Source organism: Grammomys surdaster, unplaced genomic scaffold (assembly GCF_004785775.1).
Source record: "Grammomys surdaster isolate TR1022 unplaced genomic scaffold, NIH_TR_1.0 137, whole genome shotgun sequence".
NCBI classification, from domain to species: Eukaryota; Metazoa; Chordata; class Mammalia; order Rodentia; family Muridae; genus Grammomys; species Grammomys surdaster.
In genome coordinates, this window is record NW_021604595.1 from 3,889,569 (window position 1) to 3,916,230 (window position 26,662).

The 26,662-nt window shown below is 42.0% G+C and overlaps 1 protein-coding gene across 1 annotated transcript; it reads right to left on the reverse strand.

The window, feature by feature from the left end:
- Stmnd1 (stathmin domain containing 1) lies at positions 1 to 26,662 on the reverse strand. The gene is made up of 5 exons (XM_028763087.1): positions 26,480 to 26,662; positions 15,043 to 15,223; positions 10,548 to 10,699; positions 1,368 to 1,499; positions 1 to 726 (listed from the first exon to the last, which is right to left on the reverse strand). Exons 1-5 carry the CDS (start codon positions 26,564 to 26,566, stop codon positions 439 to 441), a joined length of 840 nt encoding a protein of 279 aa, XP_028618920.1. The 5' UTR covers positions 26,567 to 26,662; the 3' UTR covers positions 1 to 438.

Sequence of the window (26,662 nt, forward strand, 5' to 3'; positions counted from 1 at the left end):
CCGACTTCAAGACGCTGCTTTATTCTGAAACAGCAGAGAATTAAAACATAAGCAACACACGGAATATTAAAATATGTAATATACATCTATGCAGTTTGTCGTCAAGGACTCATCAGCCGGCACAGCCAAGGTCAGAAATGAAAAGGGAGAATTTCTTTTGGCACAAACATAATTCAGGTAAGCTGGCAGGGACTTCCGAATCTAAGATCTCTAACTAGTGCTGGAAGCCATTCTGAAGCAGCCCCCTTTTGGTAAGTATAGCCTTTAATTTGCTCAACGAAAGTTCATCCCCTGATGCTCACAGAACCAACCCTAAAACCAGGCCAGAAGTCTTTACAAGTAGAGACACAGTCCTTTTTAAAGACCGTGAGGCACACTAAAACTGTCGCTACTGGAGAGCATGGACCATTGTGTGAAATGTATTTTTTAAATGGCATATTAGAATATGTTGTCCTCTTGGTTGTAATACATGTCTGACTCCACAAGCTCCAAACCTGTACAGGAGTAGTTCCGGTTCATCTGGGCCAGATCAGTTTCGCTCTTCTTCCTCTTTAGTGGCTCTCCTTCCTGCATGTAGGACTTCTCCAAAGCAGGGGCACCTATAGCTGGAAGGCCTTTAGTAAATGGAACCTCCATACTGCTCGGTGGTTCAGCCTCATCTGAAGGGTTAGCTGTGGGCAAAAGCCGGTCACTCCGTAGCCTTTTTCTTATTTCCTCCTTTTTTGTCTGAAAAGTAATATTAAAGAACGAAAAGAACCCTGGTGACTTTGCTTTGTACGTGTTCTGTTCACATTGCTTGTCATGAACACATTCGCTTTTCTTCTTTGCCTACTCAGTCTTGGAACAGACAGTTGCTGGGGAACCCATGTTGAAAGAGACAAACAAAGGGCTTGCCCTCATAGCCATGGCTGCCAAGAAGGGAGGCAGACGTGAAGGACGCCAGACTAAACCTATGCTTGAGGAACGGTAGGCCTCCGATTGTGGGTTCAGGTGCTCAGAACTGCAGAAACTGATCTGATGGTCTTCAGAACCCTCTCTTAGCTCAACTCCCACCCTGCCCTGGTTGTCTTCCTTTCTCCAACCCCAATGGTAAATTTCCCCAAACTTGACTTAATTCAGAATAATGAATAGTATTTATTTAGGCTGTATAGATGAAACAATTTTCAACCCAGTTCATGGTGCTGCTTCATTACCACACAACTAAAATTAATTTTTGAGAGAGGGAAAAAAAAAGCAAAGTATCCAGTGCAAGAAGCACACAGGTATCCATGCATGCATTCTGTCTCAGGCTGTGGATAGGCAAGGTCTGGAGCATGCTCATTCGCACAGGCAGGCGACTCCTCAGAATCAGCACCCACGGCTCATACCTTTCGGCGCTGCTCTGCCGCCTGCATCTTTTCTTCTATGTCTTGGATTGTGAAATCCTTCACCTCCTTTTTCACCTTAAGCTTTTTCAGTCTGGCTGGTGGCTTTCTCAGTGGCTTTTCAGTAGTGTCCACCTGGAGGAAGACATTTAGTTTTTAGTGGAGAAGTGATTTACTGCCTTGGCCCGGGAGAGAAACAGGAGCCAGAAACAGTTTAAAATGCAAATTTCAAAATATAAATTTTCAACTGGCAGATAAATGCAGTAAAAACTTGAAATCTGTTAAGATCAGAATTATTTTATTGTTATTACTATTACTAATACGTGTGTGTGTGTGTGTGTGTGTGTCTGTGTGTGAGTGTGTGTGTGTTCGTGCGCACATGCGTGCACGTAAGGGCATGTCACTGCACGTAGATGGAGGACAACTTTCTGGTGTCACTTTCCCTTTCCACCAGCTTAGGCATCTGCACCTTAACCTGCTAAGACACAGAGACCTCTTGGAGTCCCAACCACAGACGTGTCAATGGTAAAATGTAGTTCATGTCTTCAAAGCACCAGGCTATTAGGACAAAGGCCGAGAATGCGCTTCATGAAGCCAGATGGCAGAGGACCCATGAGAGAGACCTCAAGGCTGAAAACTAAACAAAAAACATGGAGGTGTGGTATGTGAAAGTCTGGCTCAGTGGAAGAAATTCAGATTGTTTGATTGATTAATCTATAATCTTCAATAACAGCAATTGATTTCATAATCTTCCATGTTTTATAAATTATCTTCACTTGGCTAGAGATTAGCTTTTATTGCTCTTTGATCTTAGGATGGAGAGGGATCATTAGCTGTTATTGAGCAACAGTGCTTTGCTAGGCTTTGCTATTGGTATTTGACAACAGTAAAAAAATATCCCATTTTATGTGGATGACTACTCTTTGAGCGGTTCAGAACAGTGATAGTGATTTTCTAGTTACTTATCTAGTTATGAAAAATAAGATTATAATAAAGGGTTGCAAAGTTTTAACTTGCATTGTTCTCTAAAAATACAGCAAACATGGCACGCATTTACAATGGGAAATTAAAACAATATACGAACAACTTCCTAATCCTCTCCTCAGTCACCCCAATCCTGCTTTTCAATAGGAACCCAGTTTTTAAATCTCTCCCTCCCTCCATTCCTCCACTCCTTTGTGTGTGTGTGTGTGTGTGTGTGTGTGTGTGTGTGTGCAGGAATGCACATCCTATGGAACATAGATGAAGGTCTGAGGTTAGCCTCAGATGGCTGGCCTTGCTCTCCACTGTACTTCAGAGAAGAACACTTAGTCACTACTGCTTCTGCAGGATTGCTGGCCCTAGAGAGTCACGGGATCCACCTGTCTCTACTTTCCGTTTAGCTGTCGGAGAGCTGGGATTATATAGACATGAGTGACCGAGTCCAGCTTTATGTGGGCTCCAGGGAGCCAAACTTGGGTCCTCAGGGATTGTTTTCCCTGCTAAGCCATCCCTACGGCCCCTCCTTTTAAAGAGTGTGTTGTGTCTTTCTGGATGGTCTCTGTAATGCATGTCCATATACACTCATTAAAGGTAAGTAGATATCTATACCTATTCTATATACCTATATGTTACAAAGGCTAGAAAGATGGTCCAGTCAGTAATGTCCTTGTGAGGACCAAAGTTTGACCCCACTTCACACAACCCAAATAAAAAAAGCAAGACAGGATGCCATACATTTGTAATACCAGCAATGAGGAGTTGGTAAAAGGCATGTGTGTGTATTTGTATATATATGTATATATATGTATATGTATATATATAATGCAGGCATATATATGGCATCTGCGATGCTAAATAAGATCTAAGTATGATTGTACTGTACACAGTGCCCATGACTGATGTCTTCATTGAATATGGACATCTTTCTAGGTCAGTGTATATAGATTTATTTTGAATGGGGGGACTTCTTAATGAACTCTAAGCCTTCATTCTAAAATGAACCAATATATTGTTCTGGGTAATCTCTATAGAGACTTTTCTTTAAAGACACCAGAGCTATTAATATTTATTATAATTTCCTAAAGACTGACTCATCAGAATAAGGAAAATAGATCAGGCAGACAAAGAGAGGCCATTTCACACAGTAGAGAAAGGCCAATGATGGGACTCAGGCTTGCCTTTGGATCCCCAAAGTGACTTTCCACGAGTGCTTAACACACTCTGTGAGCTTGATATCCTCATCGGTAACACAGACTAACTAACTACCTTTCACAGGATCCCGTTGTTTGGTTTCTATCGCTTTCAAGGGAGGAGAAAGCCTGGAATTTCCACTTAGTAAAGGCAACTACTTTTCAGTGAAACCCAGTGCCTACTTTCAGGAGCAACACGTAACATCACAATCAATGGCAGAATAATCACAGTGATGTATACAGACAGGAAGGGCATCAGGAGCAGATGACAAACGGAACCGGAAGTGCTGAAGCAGTAGGCTCTATTACTAATGGCCACAGTGAGTCTGAGGTGAGCAAGTCTTTCCTTGGGATACTGTTCTCTTATTTATATAATCGTGACAGGCCAGAGGACTGGCTCCATTTCCATTTTAAAGATCTTGGATTCTTAGGAAGTCCTTAAAGTCTTTTTTCATTTTATTATAGGTGTTTTACCTGTACTATGTGCTTGCAGTACCCAAAGAGACTAGAAGAGGGTGCCTGGTCTCTAGGAATTACAAATGTCTAAGAACTGGTGTGCTGAGAATTGAACTCAGGACCTCTGGACGAGCAGCCAGTGCTCTCAACCAACACCCAACCTTCCAGCCCCATCTCAGAAAGTCTTTAAAAAGGAAAACTCTCACTAAACTCGTGGCTCTTTACAACCATGGGATGATTTTATGTAGTATGAGGTTTTTCACTACATGAAAACTGGGATATTCAGTAAAGCAAGTTCCCCCCATCTCCTGGCCCTCACTTTGTTATTTTTATGACATCTGGTTCTTAAGCTTCCTGCTGGCAAATGCTACTTGCTGCAAAGAGGGACATAGTTGCTATAGAGGCTCAAACTAGAGATACTTTGAAATTTACACAAAACCCTTATTATGGATGTTCGCTCAAGCCAATGAGGGAATGGCAAGCCAGACATCTCAAAGCAGTCTGAATCTTGACAGAAACTGTGAGCCAATAAAAGCTCAGAGAGTAGTTTGGGTTTTCTGATTGGGGAAGAAGCTTCCTGTGACCATCCGCAAACAATGCCTGTGGTTTCACCCTCTGCTTCCCTTTGAGACGTGGGCTCTACTTCTGAGGCTCTTGTTCGTTCTTCAGTTTGATATGTGATGCTAAAACCACCACCGCAGCAATCTGGCTTTAGGGGTCGCTCACTTTGTAGCAGAGTGCTTGCCTAGCGTGAAGGAAGATCTTGGTTTAATCTCCAGTCCTGTATAAATCAGGCATGGTGGTGCATGGCTGTGAACCCAGCTCTCAGAAGGTGGGAGCAGTGAGGTCATCCTTGGCTAAACAGTGAGTTCAAGGCCAGCCTGGGTGACAGGAAACCTTGCTTCAAAACAGACAAAGAAAACAGAATAAAAAGACCCTTGTGAACGGATTTGTATTCTTTACACATGAAGTTCGGGTAGGCAGAATCGTTGAAACCACGGCACTTACAGGTGATAATGATGTTTATATTATGCACAGAGATGTCTAGACTTGAAATCTCAAATACCTTGAAGTCAAGAGAAGCTATCAGTTAATGTGTTCATCGGGAATAGTGTCAGAAGACTGACCACGCTGAGCACAGCATTAGGAGCTAAGAGATGAATCACAGTTTTTGGCCATGCTATGTGTACGGGTCTGTCTTATACCTGATGCATGTTCCTTAGGGCTTTCCTAATTAGCTGTTGACCTACAAATAAACCCACCTTGGTTATGCTTCATAAGGGAGTCTCCTGCACAGAAGAGGCCAAAAGCTCCCTGCACCAGACATGGTCATTCCTGTTCTTTGGCCTCCAAGCCCTCAGTGAGGGAGGGAAGGGCACTGTGAATGCTGGCGTATTACTTGAGTCCTAACTCACACCTCTCCACGAGGCTCAGCACATAATATTAGACACTCTGCTGTAATGTGAGTTCCTTAACTACAACGAAGGTGACCCAGTCCAGAAACAGAGATATGACAATAAACTTTGACCAGACGGGAGGAATTAGTAAATAATTCACCGAGTTTGTGAAAAGCAGCCAGGGTATGCTAAAAGATGCAGGGGCGTGAGCTTGAGATCAGAGCCACCTGAAGGCAATAACACCCGTGAATGCATGAAAGCCAGACAGGCATGGATGCAAAGGTTGATCTCTACCACACACATTGACCCAGTCACATACAACCTAGGCACACTTACAGTGCGGTCACTTCAAGTCTCATTGTAATGCTTTAAAGTACCTGGGAGATTCCTTTTCTGAGCTGAGATTCAGCTTCTTACAGGCTCCCTCTTCATATGTGGATGTGGATGTGTTTGTGTGTGTGCACATGTTCGTGTGCAGGCATGTATGCATATGTGTGTATGCATATTCACATGAGGAGGTCAGAGGTGGATGCTGAGTGTCTCCCTCTATTGCTTTCCATGTTATTTATTGAGACAGGGTATGTTAGTTAGGGTTATTATTGCTGTGATGAAACACCACAACGAAAGGCTACTGGGGAGGAAAGGGTTTATTTTCATTACAGTTCCGCAGAACTGTTCATCACTGAAGGAAGTCAGGACAGGCACTCAAGCAGGGCAGTGACCTGGAGAGTCCCGATGCAGAGGACAAGGAGAAGGGCTATTTTTTTGGCTTTTTCTTCATGTCTTGTTCAGCTTCCTTTCTTATAGAACCCAGGACCACCACCCCAGGGTGACACCATGCACAATGAATTTGGCCCGCCTCCATCAATTGCTAATTGAGAAAATGAATTGCTGACAGCCTCGCATTACGGAGGCATTTTCTTATTACAGTTTCCTCCCTTCAGATGACTTTATCTTGTGTCAAGTTGGCGTAAAAACTAGCTGGCACACAGGCTCTCTCACTGAACCTGGAGCTCACCAATTCTTCAAGACTAGATCCTCAATGCAAATGAGTGTGGCCTTCTCAGGGGACTTCAGTTCAAAGTACAAACATGCTTGAAAACTGTTTATCCAGAGAGGACCTCATAAATGGTAAAATAGGGGGGAATAGGTAAAAGGGGTGCTGTGGTGGGCACAGGTGTTCCATGGACAAGTGGGGAGAGACTGGCTTCCTAAGATGCTCCCAGATTAGTGTAACGAAGGCACCTCACTTTCAGCATCTTTTATTCTTTTACACATCAAGGGAAAATGCGGTGAAGGATGAGAAGAGGGCCAGGGGAGGTCAGACCTGTGTCTGGAATTCCCCTGTGTTTGTGAATGTCAGTGCCCCATACCATAAATCTTATTTTTCAAGCATTCTCACACTTATCCTAGCTGCCTGCAACATGTATTCATTTTCTCCCTGCTAGGCATGGTGGCACACACCTGTAATCCTAGCACTTGGTCAGCTGACCCAGGAGGATGACAAGTTTGAGACAGGTTAGGCTATACAGCAAGATTCTGCCTCAGAAAACAAAAACCAACAAAGCTGAAATCCCCACAGAGCAGGGGAAGAAGCACTATTTGTTTGTTTGTTTGACTGGATTCATTGCCTCGTGGTAACCGCTGGCATTTTTGTCCATTTTAAAATTATTTCCTCTGTATTTCCCTTGGTTCCTTGGTTCGATTTTTAGTCAATTATGAGGCTTTCTAGGAATACCATCTACTCCAAAGTATGAGCAGTGTAACTTCTCAGACTTGATATGACTCTGTCCATCATTCTATTTTTAACTGTGATCTTTTTATTTTAGTTCTGAACTTCCTGCCAACTATCTAAGGTTTGTGCTGTGCTACATACTCAAGCTTCTTATATAAGATGAATGAGGCTTCATCTCTGGACACAGCCCTTACATCTCCTCCTCCTCACTTCTGAGATTTTCTGGGGGTTGACCTCAGTGTCTTTTCTTTCCTGAAAATGTATATTCAGGAATCTTTTAGAATTCTCTTTCACAACAAAGGGTTATGATCTACAACTACAAATGTTCCAGCCATTCCCCCCTGTTGATGACCTCAGCTTCACGTGCAGGCTTATGGTGGTGGTTCTTCAGGCTGGGCTGCCCGAGGAGTCTTCTAAAGGATTCTGAAAGCATGAAAGCCATGTCCTATGCTCAGGCACTAGTCCAAGGTGGGATCTGGGTCCCGGGAGTTTAAAATCTTTCTGAGTGACTTACTCTGACGTCAGGTTAAAAACCAGGACATTGGGTTATAAAGCAGACAGGGTTGTGTGTTGCTGCTCTGGCCTGGAACTTGCGGGTTTAATAACATAGAGGAAAAGATTGTAGTATACTTGTGATCTGTGACATAAAGTACTTTTGAGAGCATCCTATTAATGCTTTTCTATTCTATTCTATTCTATTCTATTCTATTCTATTCTATTCTATTCTATTCTATTCTATTCTATTCTATTCTATTCTATCCTGCCTTATATTACAACAGAATTTACTTTTAGTTCACTTAATGATATCAAAAGTCAACCCCATCATTGTCATAAATAGATGGATTTCTTCTTTTCTTTTTGTCTTTTCTTTTTCTTCCTTCCTTCCTTTCTTTCTTTCTTTCTTTCTTTCTTTCTTTCTTTCTTTCTTTCTTTCTTTCTTTTTTTTTTTTGGTTTTTCGAGACAGGGTTTCTCTATGTAGCCCTGGCTGTCCTGGAACTCACTCTGTAGACCAGGCTGGCCTTGAACTCAGAAATTTGCCTTCCTCTGCCTCCCAAGTGCTGGGATTAAAGGCGTGCACCACCACTGCCCAGCTGATGGATTTCTTCCTAATCATCCTGTGCACTCCCCTGTTAGATAGAAGTCAGAACTCATTTACCTTTGGTGACTAGCTCACTAATGTAAATTGTAATTTTATTCCCACAGGTGTTAGCATCAAGGAGTTACTGCATTTCCCTTAAGGAGGCATCACTTAGCAACAGAGTGTTTCCATATGTCTTCCTCCACTGGAATTGCTCTCCCATCTTTTGACATGGTTTCTTCCTTGTTCCCCAGAGACTCACCCATAGTTGGAAAAATAGCCTCTCCCCATCATTACAGAGCTGTTTTTTCTAGTAGATTCAAATACAATCAGATATTTATCATCCTCCAAACTGCACTGAATTGTGGCAATATTGTAGATATGTCAAATGACATTCTACTTTTTCCTTGCTGTGATAAAACACTGTGATGAAAGAAACTTCAGGAAGGAAGTTTGTTTTGGCTCATGGTTCTGGGTACAAACTATCATGCCACTAAGTCTCTGATAGGACTCTGGCCAGCTCAAGCGTGGCGAGCATGGCTCTGGCAGACCTAGCCCTTCTCTCCCATTCTCTTTGACTAGCTAAAAACAATTAGATTACATTCCTAAAGCTAGCCACCAAGGTCTATTCCCTTATTTGGCTACTTCCTCCTTCTGAAGTAAGGTCCAGCTATCAAAGTATTGAAGTCCAGTAATCAAAAGCCCCCCATTGGTTCATTTAATCAACATGCCCAATCAGAACATACCACCACATCCTAGCCCATTCTAAGACATCTTTCTTAGGCTATTGGAGATGGGAAGAACTGTGGGTAGTGCCATTCCCCAGGCTTGGAAGAACTTAGGGTGACACCATTCCCTGGGCTGGAATCCTAAACTGTAAGAAAAAGAGGAGGTTGGCGGAATGTGATCGTTTAGCATGCTTTGCTTTTTGATTGTGAATGCAATGTAACCAGCTACCTCACATTCCTGCAGCTGAAGGGGGCCTCTCCCCCACAGCAGGGGTGTCCTTCCCAACCTGGGATTAGGCATAAACCACTCAAATACCTATTTTCTCAGAGAGATCCTTCCTTAAGTGGGGAAGAAAAGTTAAAGTGGCTACTTTCTGACTCAAGCAGAAAAACAGCAGCCAATGACCTCACAGGTATAATTTTTAAGAGAAAAAAGGGACATCTGTGTTAGGTTGCAGCATTAGGAAGGTTGAGAACCACTGTTCTAACCTCTCTTTTGGCTGAGTCAAGTGATAGTTGGGAGTCTTGGCTTAAAGACAAAAGAACAAACAAACAAAATATTTACTTCTCATCAGAGTTTTATATAGAACTCACTAAAATCCTTAGGGCTGCAGGCATGACTCAGCCTATGTGACCACGAAGAAACAAGAAGGTTACAGAAATTGTCCTGCTGTTACTTTTCTTTGTTGATTCATCTTGTTTTATTTATTATTCTTTGATCTTTTTGATCCTCCAAATTCCTATTAAAAAAAAAAAGCATGTGTGTGCTGTGTCCCTGGACACAGTGGGACACACTTGTAATCCCAGTGATGAGATGAGAAAACAGGTAGAGCCCTGGAAACAGGTGGGCCAGCCTATATGGCAAAGTTCCAGGCTTAAGAGAGACCTTATCTGAAATAATAGGTGGGAACCATCCAAAGACTGGCATCTGAGGTTCTTCTCTCATCTCCACATGTATGCCATGTGCACGCATGCACACACATAGACACATTACATTTCCCACATGAATGAATACACACACACACACACACACACACACACACACACATACACACTCAAATAAAAATTTAGAGCTGGAGACGTTCATCAAATCAGTTCAAATCAGTGGAAAAATATGTTTCAAATTAAAGTCAAACAAAGACAAAAGGAGATGAAAGAAGAAGAAAAGTAACAAAGTAACAGGGTGACAATTTCTGGAATCTTCTTGTGTTCTCATGATCACACCTGTTCCCATGTAGCACGTCTGCTGGAGCTTTGGTGTTTTGTTTTGTTGTTTTCCCTTTTGGATAACCTGCAGTTTAGTTTTATAATCTACAAGGCGACGCTTAATAAAAATTGCTGGTAGTATGAAAGCTCGTTATTTACTGGGACTTATTATGTTCAAATTTAGTAAAGCCTGAAGAATGTTTTATTGGCCTCATTAATCATTAATGATCAGGGTGATTCTGAATCCACTGAGAATCACAGTATGCAGAAAATTTATGGAGGACAAATCTGGCTTAGATAAATGCTGTCATTTATTTGTAGGTCCTAAAGACTGGAAATAATGAGTTGTGATTAATCATATTTTGTTGCTAATTTTAAGTATAAGCAAACGTCAGGTACAAAAGCACTTGCCATGACATCATACGACTCTCCATTTCTAAATACTTTGCTCCGGCTCTGTATGATTCCTTGGACAATTAGCTCTTCCAGGATGTCTGATGACTTTGGTCGCTCCCAATTCTCCAGAAGTTGAGATTTATTGGTCAATCCATTGGCCACTGGGTCTTCCAAAAGGAAAAGCATAAAGAAAGAGAAATGTAAGAATAAAGAGTTTATCACTTAAATGTTAACTGGGGGCTGGAGAGAGAGCTCTGTGGGTAAGAGAACTTGTTGCAAAATCGTGAGGACCAGAGTTCAAATCCTCAGCACCCATGTAAAATGTCTGGCATAGTCATTGTATCTACAACTCCAGCATTTTTCAGGAAAACAGGGGACTGGGACAAGAGGATCCCTGGGGCTTGCTGGCCACACACACATACACACACACACACACACACACACACACACACACACACACACACAAAGTAAAGAATTTAAAAATGCTAAGTGCATGCCTTATACAAGTTGCTGAGTAAAATCTTATCTCAGCAGTTTTCTCTAAATATCTTGGTTTTTAAAAAACATTTTTACCATTTATCTATATCTATCTGTCTGTCTGTCTATCTATCTATCTATCTATCTATCTATCTATCTATCTATCTATCAATCATATCTATCTATCTATCTATCTATCTATCTATCTATCTATCTATCTATCTATCTATCTGTCTATCTATTATATGTGTGTGTGAGTGCATGTGTGTATGTGAGCGTGTGAATGTGTGTGTGTGTTTGTGTGTGTGTAGGGAGTTGGTCTTCTCCTTCCACCATGGGTATTCCAAGGATTGAAGTCAGTTTGGCAGTACCCATCTCCAGCCCTAGTATCTGGTTTCCATTATAAAGCTCTGTGAATTTTTTGAAGTTCGAGTTTCTGCTGTCTTTATAGAGGAAATGAATCAGCATAATCTATTCTTTATGGAACAAGTCTCATGTGAGCACAATCAAGTCTTGTCTCTGGGCTGCTATGTGCAGCCTTTTTGTTGTAACAACGTTCATATACTCCGGTTGGTCGGATGTCATTGATTTACTCCACTAATTACAAGGCTCAACTTCAGCTACAGCTTGAGACATTCTTCTGGTGACTCTTACGAGCTGCCGCTTGGTTTCTATGCTTTGTATACAAAAGGTAAACAGCATGAGGTTGCCAAGGGCTGTCTGGTTCTGCAACCCTGCTATACAGTTTCACCATCTGCTAGTTCTACAGAGAGAAAGCATGCCTTTTTTGAAAGAGTTCTTGAATCAGACCAGAATTAGAGAGAGAGCACTATCGGCTCAGATCTTAGAAATGATTTTCAAGATGAGCCCTGGATGGGGCCAGTCACAGGAAAGAATTTATGAACAGCCCTCTTGAGAGAGGCCTCCTCACCGTAAATCATCCATGTGAAGAAACAACCACCTCCACACCACCACACCATAAAATAAAAGATGCCTGCTTGTTGTCCCAAAGATGGCCCTGCTTTTCACGTCAAAAATGACACTGTGCAGAACCATCTGCAGTAAGTGCTCTTCAAAAAGCCCACTGTCAGTGGGCAGAGGTATTCGCAGCTGTTCCTGACCTCTGTGGTTACAAAGACAACTTTCATGAGTTTCTGTGGTTTGAAAACATATGCACAGACGGCTACACATGCTGACTAGCTGTTTCTCATTTCAGAGCATTAATCCACCTGTCACGGGAGAGGACTCCAACTGACCGTCACATGGCACCAGTAAAGGGCCAGTCAGCTCAGTATTTTCCAGTGCTGGCTCTTTAGCTTTGTAGGTGTGTGAAATAGAGCCCATTCTTACTGAAAAGTGTTCTGCATGGTCTTATAGAAAGTATTCAAATGTGTTAGCAGAACTTGGTAACATAGAGGACAATTCAATGTGCAGGTCGTAAGTAAATACCTCCGTAGGTTCAGAATGACTTTATTGTTATCAATATTGTTAAAAGGTGGGCTTGCCTAAAGCAGAGCACACGCCTATAATCCTAGAACTTGGGAGGTTGAGACAGGAAAATCAGGTGTTTCGTGTCATCCCTATTTGAGACCCCCATATCAAAACCAAAACCAAGCAAATAAAAAAGGTGAACCTACCAAGAAGGGTTATCAGAGTAATGACCACTGTTTACTGAGTGTTTGATCACCTTAAAATGCTAATTTCTTTATAGTCTGTATAGCACCCAGTTCAACTACCAATCTGTGAGAGAAGAGCTCTAATCCCTATTTTATCAATAACTACGCTGCTGTGATAGAAGTTAATTGCTCAAGGCAATGAGGCTAGAGTGGTAACTAGGACTGAATTCAATTTCAACACCAAGTTCTCAACCTCACTAGTCTCTTTCCTAGTTGATACAAGATTAGTTGAGCCACAGGTATCCCATCTCTCCCAGATGTTTCCAACAGGTACCGTTAATGTAAGGAAATGAATGTAACCATTGCAACCCAATGTCTTGTGAGTCTACTAAAGTATTTGCCTTAATGAGTAGAGTAGCGACCCTAGACAGAGATTCTTAGGAAATTCCAGTCATTTCAACTCATTCTTCTGTTTTGTTTTTGTTTTTCTGGAACATTGGAATGTATTAGGTAGGGTGGGGTTAACAATAACCCCATGTTTCTGTTTTATTATGAAGTATGTTCATGACTTCTCTCACTGTTATGACCACATAGCTGACAAAAAGCTTATGGGAAGAAGGAAGGTTTTATTTTGGCTTACAGTTGGGAGAAGTAGAGTCTTCAGGGAGATGAAGGCATGACACTGGGAGCAGCTTGGTTGGACACTGACCAAGAAGCAGACTGTGCTCTCATGGTTTCCTCCCCTTTTCCTTTTTAATCCAGTCTAGGACCCCAGCTCATAGGATGGAGCCACCCACATCCACCATGGGTCTCATGGGATAGAGCCACCCACATCTACCATGTGTCTTCTTTCTTTGGTTCATCCACTCTAGAATCATCTTCACAGACTAAATTGAGCTGTCTGTCTCAGGTTTGTCTTAAGTTTTTCTTAATCTGATTACGTTGACAATTGAGACTTAAAGGAGTGCTCAGTTACCATAGTAAATATAGAGAGCGTAAGAACACCCAAATGGAGGAACAGTGTAGGAAACAAAAGGCCTGAATATATCAAGGTCTGAAAAGATAGAAAAGGGGCGTGGCAAGAGAAGCACTTGCTGTGGAAGTATAAGGACTGGAGTTTGTATCCTAAGACTCTGAATAAAAGCTGAGTGAAGGGACTGGCAAGATGGCTCAATGGTTAAGAGCACGGACTGCTCTTCCAGAGGTTCTGAGTTCATTCTAACCAAATGGTGGCTCATAACCATCTGTAATGGAATCTGATGCCCTCTTCTGGCATGCAGGCGCTCTGGCATTCATATATATAAAATAAATAAACCTTTAGAAAAAAAAAAAAGGCTGGTGAATGTGAGAGTCCGCCTAGAATCCCAGCAGGCAGGAAGCAGAGATGATGTCCCCAGAGCTATCTGGCTAGTTAAAACAGTAAGCTCTGGCTTTCTCAAGACACTCTGCCTCTATATCATGCAGGCATCAACTGACGAAGATATCTGATGTCAACCTTAGGTCTCTGTACACACACATGTACCTCTACTCAGATATATACCCTATATAATGCAAACATTATTTTATCAGTTGGATCTCCTAGGGCTGGAGTTGCAAGTGGTTGTGAGCTACCTGACATGGGTGCTGGGAACCAAACCCAGGTCCTATGTCCCAACAATAAGTGCTAGTAACCACTAAGCCATCACTTTGGCTCCAATCCTGGCTATTTTCTGATTCTTATGTGTAATCAGAGGAGAAACAATGGGGATGTGGAATAAACGTTTTCCCTCTAAACTAAAACAATGTTCATTCCCTCCAGATCTGTGCTGTTCATTTTGTTCCAAAAGCTGACCAACTATAAATAAGATGTCATCACTCAACAGCAAAAAAAGAGCTCAAAGGAGGGGAAACCACAGCCATTGCCTCAGAAGGGCCACAAATAGCTTTTAAATAGCACACTAGATCATAATTACTTCTTTTTATGTTTTTACTGTGTATTCTCTGATGTTGTGGATGGGGAGATGTACGGGGACAGTTTAATGAAGGTTTTATTTATTTTTACAAATGTAAACTTTTCCCTTAAGAAGATGACGACACTGTGGGGTTTATATTCCCTTAAGCCCTGTGGTTTCTACTCCTAAAATGTGTTTTCAATTCTCAGCAAGGGTTCTTGGTTTTTTTTTTTGTTTGTTTTTTTGTTTTGTTTTTTAAAGATGGCTTTAATTAATTCATCCACAAGATTAATGACTAGCAGTATTTACACACATGATAAAGGCCTAAGACTAAATTCTAATGTCTTGCAGATAAGAATCTTGATATATAAAGTACACTATGACCCAAAAAAGAAGTGATCAATGGGCCGTCAGATACTTGCATTATATATTTAGAGGTCTACCAGATGTCTGGGGGATAGCAACAAGAACAGAGGCAGAGGTTACCTGAATTTATTCTCCTGTTTGTTTTACTAGGAGTTGGAGAAGTTTCTGGAATAGTCCCAGGCAAGCTCCCCATCTGCGCTTGTTGGTCCAGATTTTTGGCATTGTCTACGGTGTCCTTGGGCCATGCAGCTTCAGCTTGGGGACTGCAATTCTCTTTGGAAGAAGTTACTCTGCTATCAGCCTGTGAAAAGAGAACAGCTTGATGAGAGTCAATATTTCTTAGGAAAAGAACAATATAGGACTGCTTTGTGAGCATCTACCAGTTAGCATCTGCAGTCCTCTCATTAGTAATCACAACCTGTGGATGTTATGTTATACAGCAAAGTGAGCTAGCAGATGTTCCCAAGATGGTAAGGCTATTGAAAATTTTCACAGGAATACTGGGTGCAATCACAATTGTTCTTATAAGAGACAAGCAGGGAGAGAGAGGGTTATGGTTCGAATACAAAATGTCCTTAAAGGTTCATGTATTGAAGGCTTGGTCCCCAGCTGGTAGCCCTGTTGAGAGGTGACTGAATCACAAGAATGATAATCTGCTCAGTGGAATGACACTTTGATGAATGGTAGCTGAATGGAATTAGGGTGAGGTACATAGTTAAAAACAATAAGAAACTGAGGAATGTATTCTTGTCTTTAGATTCTTGCTTTTTGCTCTCTTTACTTCCAATTTGTAATAAGATGAGCAACTTTCTCAACCAAGCTCTTTGCTGTCATACTTTGCTTCATAGTAATGGAGGCAAATACACATGGATGGAGACCTCTGAAACTTCTAGCAAAAATAATTTCTGCTTAAGTTGCTTATCTCAAACACTTGTCATAGCAACAGAAAACTTACTAACATGGGAAATTATTGATACTACAAATCCCATTAGTGTAACTACTACTGATTGTGTGATTCAGAACCTTATGGACTTGGATTATGGAGAAACTTAAGAAAGTTTGGAGATACAGGCTAGAGAAACCCTAGAATAATGTAAGCTGAGTTCAGTGGGAAATCATGAAGAGACTACAGAAGTCAAGATTATCAATAGAACTGCTGATAGTAAAAATATTCTCATGAGGTTTCAAATGGAAATAAGAACTCTAGTGGGGATTGGACAAGGGGCCATACATTTGAATTCTAGCAAAGGACTCTACATTTTACCTATGCTCTGAGAATTTGTGTAAGGCTAAATTTCAAGTTGACAGACAGACTAATTTTCTAGAGAACATTCTCAGGAAGAATATATTTACATTGTGGCATGGTTATTGCTGGCTCCTTTTAGCCTAATTTACAGTAAAACCTGTTATCAAAAATCAGAGCAAAAGGAATAGAAAAAAAAAACCTAGCCGTATAGACAGAAAAGGACTATGTTTATAGTTGGTAAGGAAATTATCATCAAGTACTTGGCTTTGAGATAATAGAAAAATTACCTAGAGGAAACATCAGAGGTTGGCCTGGTAGCATCCATCTAATGGCTCATTGTAACTCACGGGAAAAGCTTTGCTTTGAGACGAGAGCTCTGGAGAATCTGCCTATACAGGGCTACCTGGAAGGTATTTTTCTGTGTTTAGTCATCCATGTACATAGAGGCATCAGAGGATATTTCCCCCTAGGAACAGTCCTTGGCCTCATTCTCATGATTCTAGTTTTTAAGGCATCTAGAATGCAAGAGTTCTGGGATGATTGAGGCTTCCATCAAGATTACTAAGGAAAGTCTAAGGAATCAGGCAATTGCATGGCAGAGTTTATGTACTTGCAAGTGTGCCCCTGAAAGGGCATAGCAAGAAGTCGTAAGGGTGAAACCTAAGCTGCCATGTCATGAAAAACAGGGACAAGGAACATCTATGAGGACATTTCTGCCAGTGATCACAGCCAACTGGGAAAAGGAATATGAGCTTTGACCAGCAAGGCTGTGGCAGTGGGGTTCACCAAGCCCTTGAGGTCTGCATCTTGCCACCACATGTATCTGAAGCTCAATGTGAAGAAGAAAATTTGCTGTTTGCCACGCTAAGTTCCAGTCTGGTTTGGTCTCTTCCTTCCCATTCCTCTTTTTGGAACAGAAATGTTTGATCTGTATGGTTGCATTTTAGAAGTATATAACTTTATAATATTCTCTTATATTTTTATCATTGCTAGAGATCAGATTTAGAGCCTTGTATGTTAACTATAGGCAAGTGTACTACCATTGAGCCACACTCACAGCTTTTGAAATTTTTGTGTGGACTCATAGCTAAGGGTTTGATGCAAGTCTTAGTCTAACCCATATGAAGTGGTTGCACAGTAGGGCTCAAAGCCACCATTTTCAACCCTACTGTGGACAGCAAGACGAACAAATTCAGTCATCGATCAGGTATGAAACTAGAGATACCACTGCATAAAAAATGAATATTTTTAAAAATGCAGGTTTTGTAGTTTAACATGTAATAAACCCCATTAAAATAACCAGGTACTATAGAAGAGGACCATGGTGTTCAAGTCTGTATTAACTGAGATAGGCTGGAGTCACCAGTTTTCCAGTCAAACTATAATCTCAGCATTGTAGAGAAGGGATTTTGTAGATGTAATTGCACCTACAGCCTAGTGACTTAAAGTAGAAGAGATTCTTTAGACCATCTGGGTAAGTCTCTGCTAATCAGTTGAAAGGCTTCTGGAGTAGACCTGAGGTCTACCGGAGGGAGGAGAACGTGTGCCTGTGGGCTGCAGTTTCCCCTCTAGCCTGCCCCTTCTTGTCTCATCCTATAAGCATTCCTTTGTCATCCATTTATCTTTCTATCCATCAATCCACCCACCTACTCATTCATCCATTCATCCTTCTGGATCTGTTCCTCTGGTAGAATCCTGACTGATACAGAGACTCAACAGAAAATGGTAGACACCACCCCCTGGATAGAAGCATTATCAACATGTTGGTATTATTGTCACCTAAGTGTATTTGCTCATAGAATACTTTAAAAAGGTAAATTAGAACTGTCTAAAAAGCCAATGAAAAGAAGTTCAGAATCATTCAGTTCTTGGGGAACTACAAAATAAAATGTAAAAGTTCCTGCAGAGAGTTAATTACGGAGTAACTTGGAGACATGGAAACTCCACTCCTTAGTTTATGCCCTAGCAAAATGAAAATAGCATTTAGGTAAAAATTTGTGCATGGCGCCTATAATTACTATTCATAATGTTCAAAAAGTGGAAACAACTCAACTCAAATGTCTATCAACTGATGGCTAGGGAAAGAAAATGTATCATAACCATGCAAAAATATTATTTAACAATAACCAGCGATTAATTACAGACATACGTCATAACATAGACATTGAAAAACGTTCTTAAATGAGAGGACCCAGTCACAAAGACTGTTCCTGCTCAGACCAGGTAGACTCAGTCACAGTAGGTAGGCTCATAGACTGTGTAGGGCAAAGGGATTTGGGGGACAGGGTCAGTGAGGGGAAGAGGATTAACTGCTCATAGGCAGTCATTTATTTGGGGAAGGACGTACCAAAAATAGATGACACAAATGGCTGTCACCTGCATATTTTAAGGATGGACTATGTAGTGCATGAATTTTACTACAATTAAACTGTTATTAAAAATAAAATAGGTTAGATTCTTTGTGAAGTCACATATTTGTATGATACATTTTTTTCCCCACACTGACAATATATTAGAGACATTTACCCAGTTTGATGACATTCTATTTAATGGCAAAGAGTAGTTTTTTACGGAAAATGGTGTTAGTTCTTATGTAGTTGACCATGTAACTGCACCATAATTTATTTAGCCCATTCCTGAGACTTCTAATTTTCCAGTATTATCAAACAGGCTAGTTTATATACATATTTGTTAGCAGATTTTGTTACAGTTCCCAGATATATACATTCTAGCTGAGAGCCTATGCATTTTCAGTACTCTATATATTTCTAGAGGGTTCTCCATAAGCACTGCACCAATTCCTAAGTCCCTGCTCCATTGCTTATATAGTCTGCAAGCCACTAATAAAAGACACAGGTCCCTGTGAAACTTTTCATAGTCTCATAGCAAAGGAATGAAAATGTAGTGTGTTTTTCTTCTACCTGTTCACCATCATAGGCATCATCACCAATAATGAGAAATCAGACTCCTGAGAAGCACTGTCTTAGTTGTGGTTACTATTGCCGTGATGAGACACCATGATTGAAACAACTTGGGGAAAAAAGGGTTTATTTGGGTCACACTCCCATATCACTCACTGTTCATCATCAAAGAAAGTCAGGACAGGAACTCAAAAAAGGCAGGGTCCTAGAGTCAGAGCGGATGCAGTGACATGGAGGGGTGCTGCTCACTGGCTTACTCTTCATGGCTTACTTAGCCTGCTTTCTTACAGAACTGAGGACCACCAGCCCAGGGATGGCCTGACCTACAATAGGCTGGGATATCCTCCATCAGTCACTAATTAAGAAAATGCTCTACAGGCTTGTCTATAACCCAGTCTCATGGAGGCATTTTTCAACTGGGATTCCCTCTTTTCAATTGACTATAGCTTGCATACAAGTTGACATAAAAGTAACCAGTACAAGAGCCTATCCATACAACATACTTATACTACACACAATATATAACATGCACACATGTTGAGCCTTATCCTGGGTCTAGAGAAATGGCTTGAGCCTGGCTCAATTTTTACAACCTGTCATGTTCACTTCTGCTATGGAGTGACTCAGCACAGCCCACATGACCTGGCCGAACCCTTGGCTGCCTGGCAACTGCTGATGTAGTAGTAGAATAATCTCATAGGCCCCACCAGATCACCCTATACCCCTCGTCATCTGATTTTTAAAAGCGAGAGACTGATGCAAGTGGTTCTTCTCAGGCTTCTGACACCCACCATCCTGCTCAGCCCTGGAGATACCTGGCAGGTCTGGGCTTCTCTCCTTGCAAAGAGCCTCCCACCCCCCCACACGCATATTATTTGATATGTCTAGCAAAGGAAAATGAGATTGCTCTAGTTTCTTTTCTGTTGTGACAAAACCACACTGAAAAAAGAAAAAAAAAGCAACTTAGGTAAAGAAAGGATCTTGTTTCTACTTCCAGGCTATAGTCCACCACTGGAGGAAATCAAAGCAGGAACTCAAGACAGGAACTTAAAGCAGAAACCATGGAGTAATGTTGCTCATGGATCACTTTCTGGCTTGCTTGAAGGCACATACATAGTTACCTTTCCAATATAGTCTAGGACCACTTGCTAGGGATGGTGGCACCCACAGTGGGATTGGACCTTCTACATCTATATCAATTAGCAATCAAGATAATCCCTCCACAGACATTCCCAGAGGCCAATCTGATCTGGGCACAATTAAGGATGGCTTAGAGCCTTCAGATGGCTCTAGGATATGTCCAGCCGACTAAGCTGACCAAGACACTTTGTGATGCTTTCCTTTCGAGGTCATAGTTCCTGTTGAACTTAAACATGTATAAACCCTTTTGTGAGTTAGGAAACCAGAAGAGCTGGCTTTCTTCCCCACATTCTGCTTGGGATAGACTCAAATGACCTTACAATGGCTTCCTCGTCACCAGAGCTGCTTGGTTTGGGATGGGAACCCCAGCAAGGATCTCTCCTCATTTGTGTTTACAGACAGGCACTTTTGAGTCCTGGCAGTGGATAAAACTTAATGTGTAACAGACAGAACACGATCTTTTAGCATCCCCTAACATATACCAGCCTTCGGTTCCGAGAAAGAGATGAAAGGTTTTTTCTCTTTGGAAAACTAAAAACACCTTTCACATGTCATGTCAATTTGTAACATGTTTTAGGAACGTTGGCCCCATTTTATGATCTAGATCGAGGTAGCTGTAAATCAAAGACACCAGCATTACTGACAAATAACTGAATCTCATTGGGGATGTGGCCAGCAGTGCTCAGATCTGTCTATGCAGGCAAGGTTTATATTTTTACACTAGCATGTATTATATATTGTATTGACCTATCTGTATTACATAAGACAGAGTACTGGGCATGGTGAAAGAAGGAGGGTGGAAGGTTCTTTTTCTCAAGATGAAGTTGTCAAAGTATATGGTTAAGGTATTTATATATTTTGTATATTTCAATGCCTTGGAGATAACACTTTTATCAAGTTTAGCATTAAAAACTTAGCATTAAAACAGCTTGTCCCAAGCTGACAGCTGTGTGTGAGAGAGAGAGTCACCAGCATTCTTTAAAAAAAAAAAATCAGTTTAAAAAAAGACACTGGTTTCACTATAGACAGGTGTCTGTTGTTTGCTTTTTATGGTTGGTGTGTGTGTGTGTGTGTGTGTGTTTAAGTAGTGTAAGTACTGTATATACTGCTGTAGCTTCTTTTGGGAAACATATTTTCCAAACAGCTTGGCAGGAATTACTTGTTGATACTCCCTGAGCTGAAATCTTCAATCACTTCCCAAGTAGAAGCATGTATAAATACATTTGCTTGTGGACCTATGGGAAGACTTTGTTCTTCAGAACTAGAAGTTTTGCTAATTTACTTTTAGTAATTTAATTACAAATAGCAGCCCCTCAAAAACCACTCAGGAACGACTATTTAACAAGATTGAAGAGGGCTGAGAAGTGGCTCAGCAGGTGAAGCTCTCAGTGTGCAAGCATGAGGAGATGAGTCTGGATCTCCAGCACCCACACAAAAATCTGAGTGTGCTGTGTGCCTGTATTCCCAGTGCTGGAAGACAGAGACAGCGAGACTCTAGGGGCTTGTTGGTTAGCCAGTCTAGCCAATGAATGAGTGCCAGGGTCAGTGAGAGGCAGTCTCTTAAAGAAATAAGGCGCAGGTCAATGAGATGGCTCAGTGGGAAAAGCACTTGCTGCCAAGCCCACCGACCCGAGTTCGATCCTTGGGACCCACATGATGGAAGAAAAGAACTGACTTTCACAGGTTGTTCAGTGACCTCTACTGGTGTGTACACACAATATATAAAATGCAATACAAATATTGAAGTGGGCAGCAGAGGAAGGTACCCAACATCAACCTCTGGCTTTCACAAATGCATAGATGCACTCACCTTTGCTCCTGGCACACACATGTGTACCTACACAGACATGCTTGCACACACACACACACACACACACACACAAACACACACACACATCATTTTAAGAAGTAACTTAGTCCTTTTGGCAGTCAAAAAGCAAGGCTTTTATCAGATGTTAGAGAAAACCTATGAAGGGTCTTCCATGGTCACTCACTAATTTCTAAAGTCTCTGTCTCTTAATTTTAGGTCAGGAATGTTGAGTTACTCATATAGAAGAAGAACATTTCTCCTACTGAGAAAGCTGCCCATGCTTCTTCTGTTATGATGCATTATTTTTCTGTAATACCTTCACACCTATTGAGACAAAGGTCAAAGTGATCCGGAAACCCATAGACAACTCCCAAGGAATTTAATTTAGAATTTATTTTAAAGTTAAAAATATGCTAAGAAATATAAATGCTTCATATAAGCAAACATGTTCATCTCAGTGTTTTATTTATTTATTTTTTGACATCTCTGAACTCCTAAACTGGAGGGATAGTCATGGAGGCATTGCTATTGTGATGGTCACTGAATGTTTTAATTATTATACCCTTCCCAGTTCAGATTTGCAAAGTTAAGTGCACAGGAAGAGAAGATGTAGTTGGGAGACAAGCAAGTCTGTTTTCCAGTGATTTTAATGATGAACTTCCTCCTAGTCCCCATCATTAGCCTCATCATGCCGCTGGAAGATAAGAACAGGGTAGGGAATCTGGGGATCGGGGGATGGGAAAACATGGAATCACAAGGTATTCGTTTGTGGTTGGTTTGTCTGAATCAGTGTGCTATAGGTAAAATGACAAAGACTGTTTCTGTCTGTAGGGACAGCTCACAGTGGGAGGATACAATAAATGAACAATGTGTAAGTTCTCTCCTCCAACAGGAGAAAGTAGATCAATCTCACCAGCATGGTGGCCAGGAGCAGGTATCCAGAAGCAGCAAAGGGAAGAGTGCCTAGGAATTGTCTAAAAGATAGGATGTGTGACCTGTACGGAAAAAGGGGAGAACGGCGGGTACAATGGTTCCTTGGGGTGGAAAAGGAAGTACTTGCTGAACATCAAGAAGGTTTGCTTAAAACATGGACATGGGAAGGAGAAAGCTGAAGAAGGTGTCAGGGTCAGCTCAAGGGTAAACATGGACAACTGAGCTAAGACTTGTAAGGATTTTATGTCAGGATAATGAAAATATTGTCCTAACTTATTTTCTGCTGCTACTGTGTGTGAAAAATGGGTGTAAGCACTTTATGTGAATTAAATTCACTCAACTCTCATAAGAATGTGACAGAGATAAATATTACCATTTCTGTTACTTTATAGATTAGGAAATGGACACGGTAGAGGTTAAAGGATTGCATGTCTGTGGGACACTGTCTTGACTGTCAATTGATGTAGGAGGTTCCAGTCTACTGTGGGCAGCGCCATTCCCTAGGCAGGTAATCCTGGGCTGTATAAAAAGGCTAGGTAAGCATGAGCCTATGAATGAGGCAGCAAGCAGCCTTATCCATGGTTTCTGCTTTAAGTTTCTCCTTAAGTCTCTGTGATCTGGAAGTGTGAGCCAAATAAATCCTCCTCCCAAGTTACTTTTGGTGGTGTTATTTGTCATAGCAACAGAGAGAAAACTGGACAGACATCTAGGACCCTTTGTAGACTCTGGTGGCTTGACAAATACACTAATCCTTCTGACTTGTGTATTTGACACTTGGAAGGGCTTGACTTGTGACCCTGACACCTAGTCTATTTAATAAAACCATATTTGGTGATAATTCTATGGTCGAGCAAATGAAAGTAGCTATAAAAGAAATATGAATAGTGAAAGATTTCCTATGTACAATCTTACTTGATAAATTAATTAAAAAGATAAGGAGTCTTAGCATCGTAATCTAAATTTCATATTTGTATTTTTTGGGGGGGAAAGAGAGGAGAAATGTGGAATCAAAGCAACAATAACTGAGGTGCCCAGAGAGCTACCTTACAGCTCATGAGCCTGTGGCAGAGAAGGGCCTTCAAAGCAGAGGGTAATGCTGGGTCAGGGGTGGAGCTCTCACTGAGGGATAGATTGGAAGCTCATCGGTCCTGCTTCCCAGCAGGTCTAGAAATGACCTTCCACTGGGCCAGGGAACAGCACGGGAAAGGCAGGGAGGTGTGGGCAGGCCCAGAAGCAAGCACTGAAGGCCATTTGCCTTGTAAGAGCAAGAGTCTGTAGAGAGGAAGGGTAGTACAGAGAACATGACATGAGCAAGCCAGGACAGAGGGTTAGTACCCGATGAGGAGGTCTTTCTTGAGAAGACAGGAGGCAGAGCACTGGTGGAGCGATTAGGTTGTGGCAAGAAAAGCAAAAGACCCTGAGTCCAAAGTCATCCTTGGCTATATAAAATCCTGCCTCAAAAAAAAAAAAGTATCAATACCTTAATCAAACTCAGAAAATCACTGTTAGGAACAGAAAGCAGAACACAGCATTTTCGTGGGTGGCGTCTGGACACAGGCTTCTCGCAGAACACTAGGGACTGAGCTATGGAGGCCTATAGCACACCTCAGTTGGCTGTCTATCTATCTATCTATCTATCTATCTATCTATCTATCTATCTATCTATCTATCTATCTATCTATCTATCTAAAGATGTGTCCCAGGTTTGCCTTGAACTCACTGTGTAGCTGAGGATGGCCTCCCCCTGCTTCCTGAGCGCTGGCATCACGGGCGTGCACTAGCACACCTGAGTAATGCATTGTCGGGATGAAAGCCAGGACCCTGTGGATGCCAACCCAGCACTCTAACCACTGAGCCACAAGCCCCGTCCTTCCAGCTTGCTTTTTACATCCACTCCAGGAGCTCAGATGTGCCACAAAGGTGCGAGGTGCTATCGGTGGCCCCTAAGCATGCTCACACCATGAGAAGACAGTGTTTGCCTCTCACACAGCAGCCCGAAGAATGCCTTGTGGAAAGGGTGGCCCTGAGTGGCTGGGAGCTGCTTCCCTCAGCCTGAAAAAGAGGATTACAGGCTCTCCTCCACTCTTCAAAAGTTCAGTTTTGATGAAGTATGTGGTGGACCTCTCCCTGGGTCACCCCAGTGAGTTGAGGTCTTGATACCAATGAGATGCCTATTCTGTTGGTGAAATTATAACTTTCCTGACAGAAGAGAAAGAATTCTAAAGTGACTCTTGTGCCCTTCCCTCTAGCTATATTAGATGAGTGAGACAATTGTTCCCAAGAAGTTGGAATGAGTTTGTGTCAGGGGCAGGTTTTGGCTCGTCCACGCAGGTCTGACAGACCACTTTTGGTGGAGAGTCTGGAGCTGAGACCGTGGTCGAGTCAGTGATAGGCAAGAGCACACCGGGATCAGGACTGACTAATTGTGTGCTTCTTGCCCTAAAACAATTTAATTACATTTGTATGTGTGTGTGCATGTGTGTGGAGCTCAGAAAACAGTTTCAGGAGTCAGCACTTTCCTTCTGCCATGTGACACCAGGGCATTGAACGTGGGTCTTCAGACTTGGCATCAGTACCCTTATCCACTAAGCCATCTCTTCCTTAGTTTAGACCTATACTTCACATCAGGACCCCAAAGACAGACTTGGGGAGTCTCTGAACCTCTGTCTTTGTTCTTGTTCCTATGTGGCCACATTGAAAAAAAAACTTAAAATTTTCCCTGCTTTTCTCTATTGTTTTTTAAAATAGGCTGATGGAGTATAAATGGCCAAACCTAACTTATTAGGTCTCTTGGGGCCTAACCAATATTATAGAGTCGGGGAAGGATGATAAACAGCCTAGCTTCTGGCCCACACTGCCTTGTGGGACGTTCCCCAATATCTTCAGGTAACGATAAAAGCTTGAGACACAGTGGATTGGAAAAGGGAAATCTTAAAAACCAGATTCCCTCTGTCTTTGTCCTCCAAAGCTGAACGACTCATGTAGCTGGATGGTTGACAGAGCTCTGTGTGCGGTAAAGAAAAACAGGACAGCAGTTCCAGGACCAGCGTTAGCTGGCAACGCTCAGGAAACTCCCACCTTCCCATGAGACATCAGGCTGATGGCAGAAACCACTACACCTCCTGTTAACCTGCCTGGGCTGTGATTTCATGCGCGTGTCTGCAGACACGGGTACACAGAGGCATGTACACAATCTTGATTTAGAAACACCAGCCAACAGTGGCAGAATAAACTTGCTGCCTCAATCACATACCTACTAAGAGGGCAGTGAACTGTCCAGTGGCCCCAGATCACTTCAGAGCTTCCTAAATGTGGAAGTGTGGGAAACCTCAGTCTCTTCCGTCCTCCCCTCCCCTCTCCTCCTTTTCCCTCTCTCTGTCTTCTTTCTTTTCTCCTCCTGTGTCCTCTCTCCCTTCTGCTCTCTCTGACAGTTTCTTGTTATGCAGCTCCAGTACTCACTATGTAGTCCAGGCGTATGCTGCCACAAGCTCTGTGATTGTCTGTTACCTTGGATCCCTCTTCCCAGCCCTTCCTGGGAGAGGGTATGCGGCTCTGGCTCTGGTCCTCTGTTTGCTGGGAAGGTCCACAGCCCATTGCTCCTCCTCTCTAGGCTGTGCCCTCGGAGCTTCTATCTTGTCCCGGAGTCTTTGTTCTCCAGTCAGGTCTCAGCACTCCCTCCTCCCATATCTC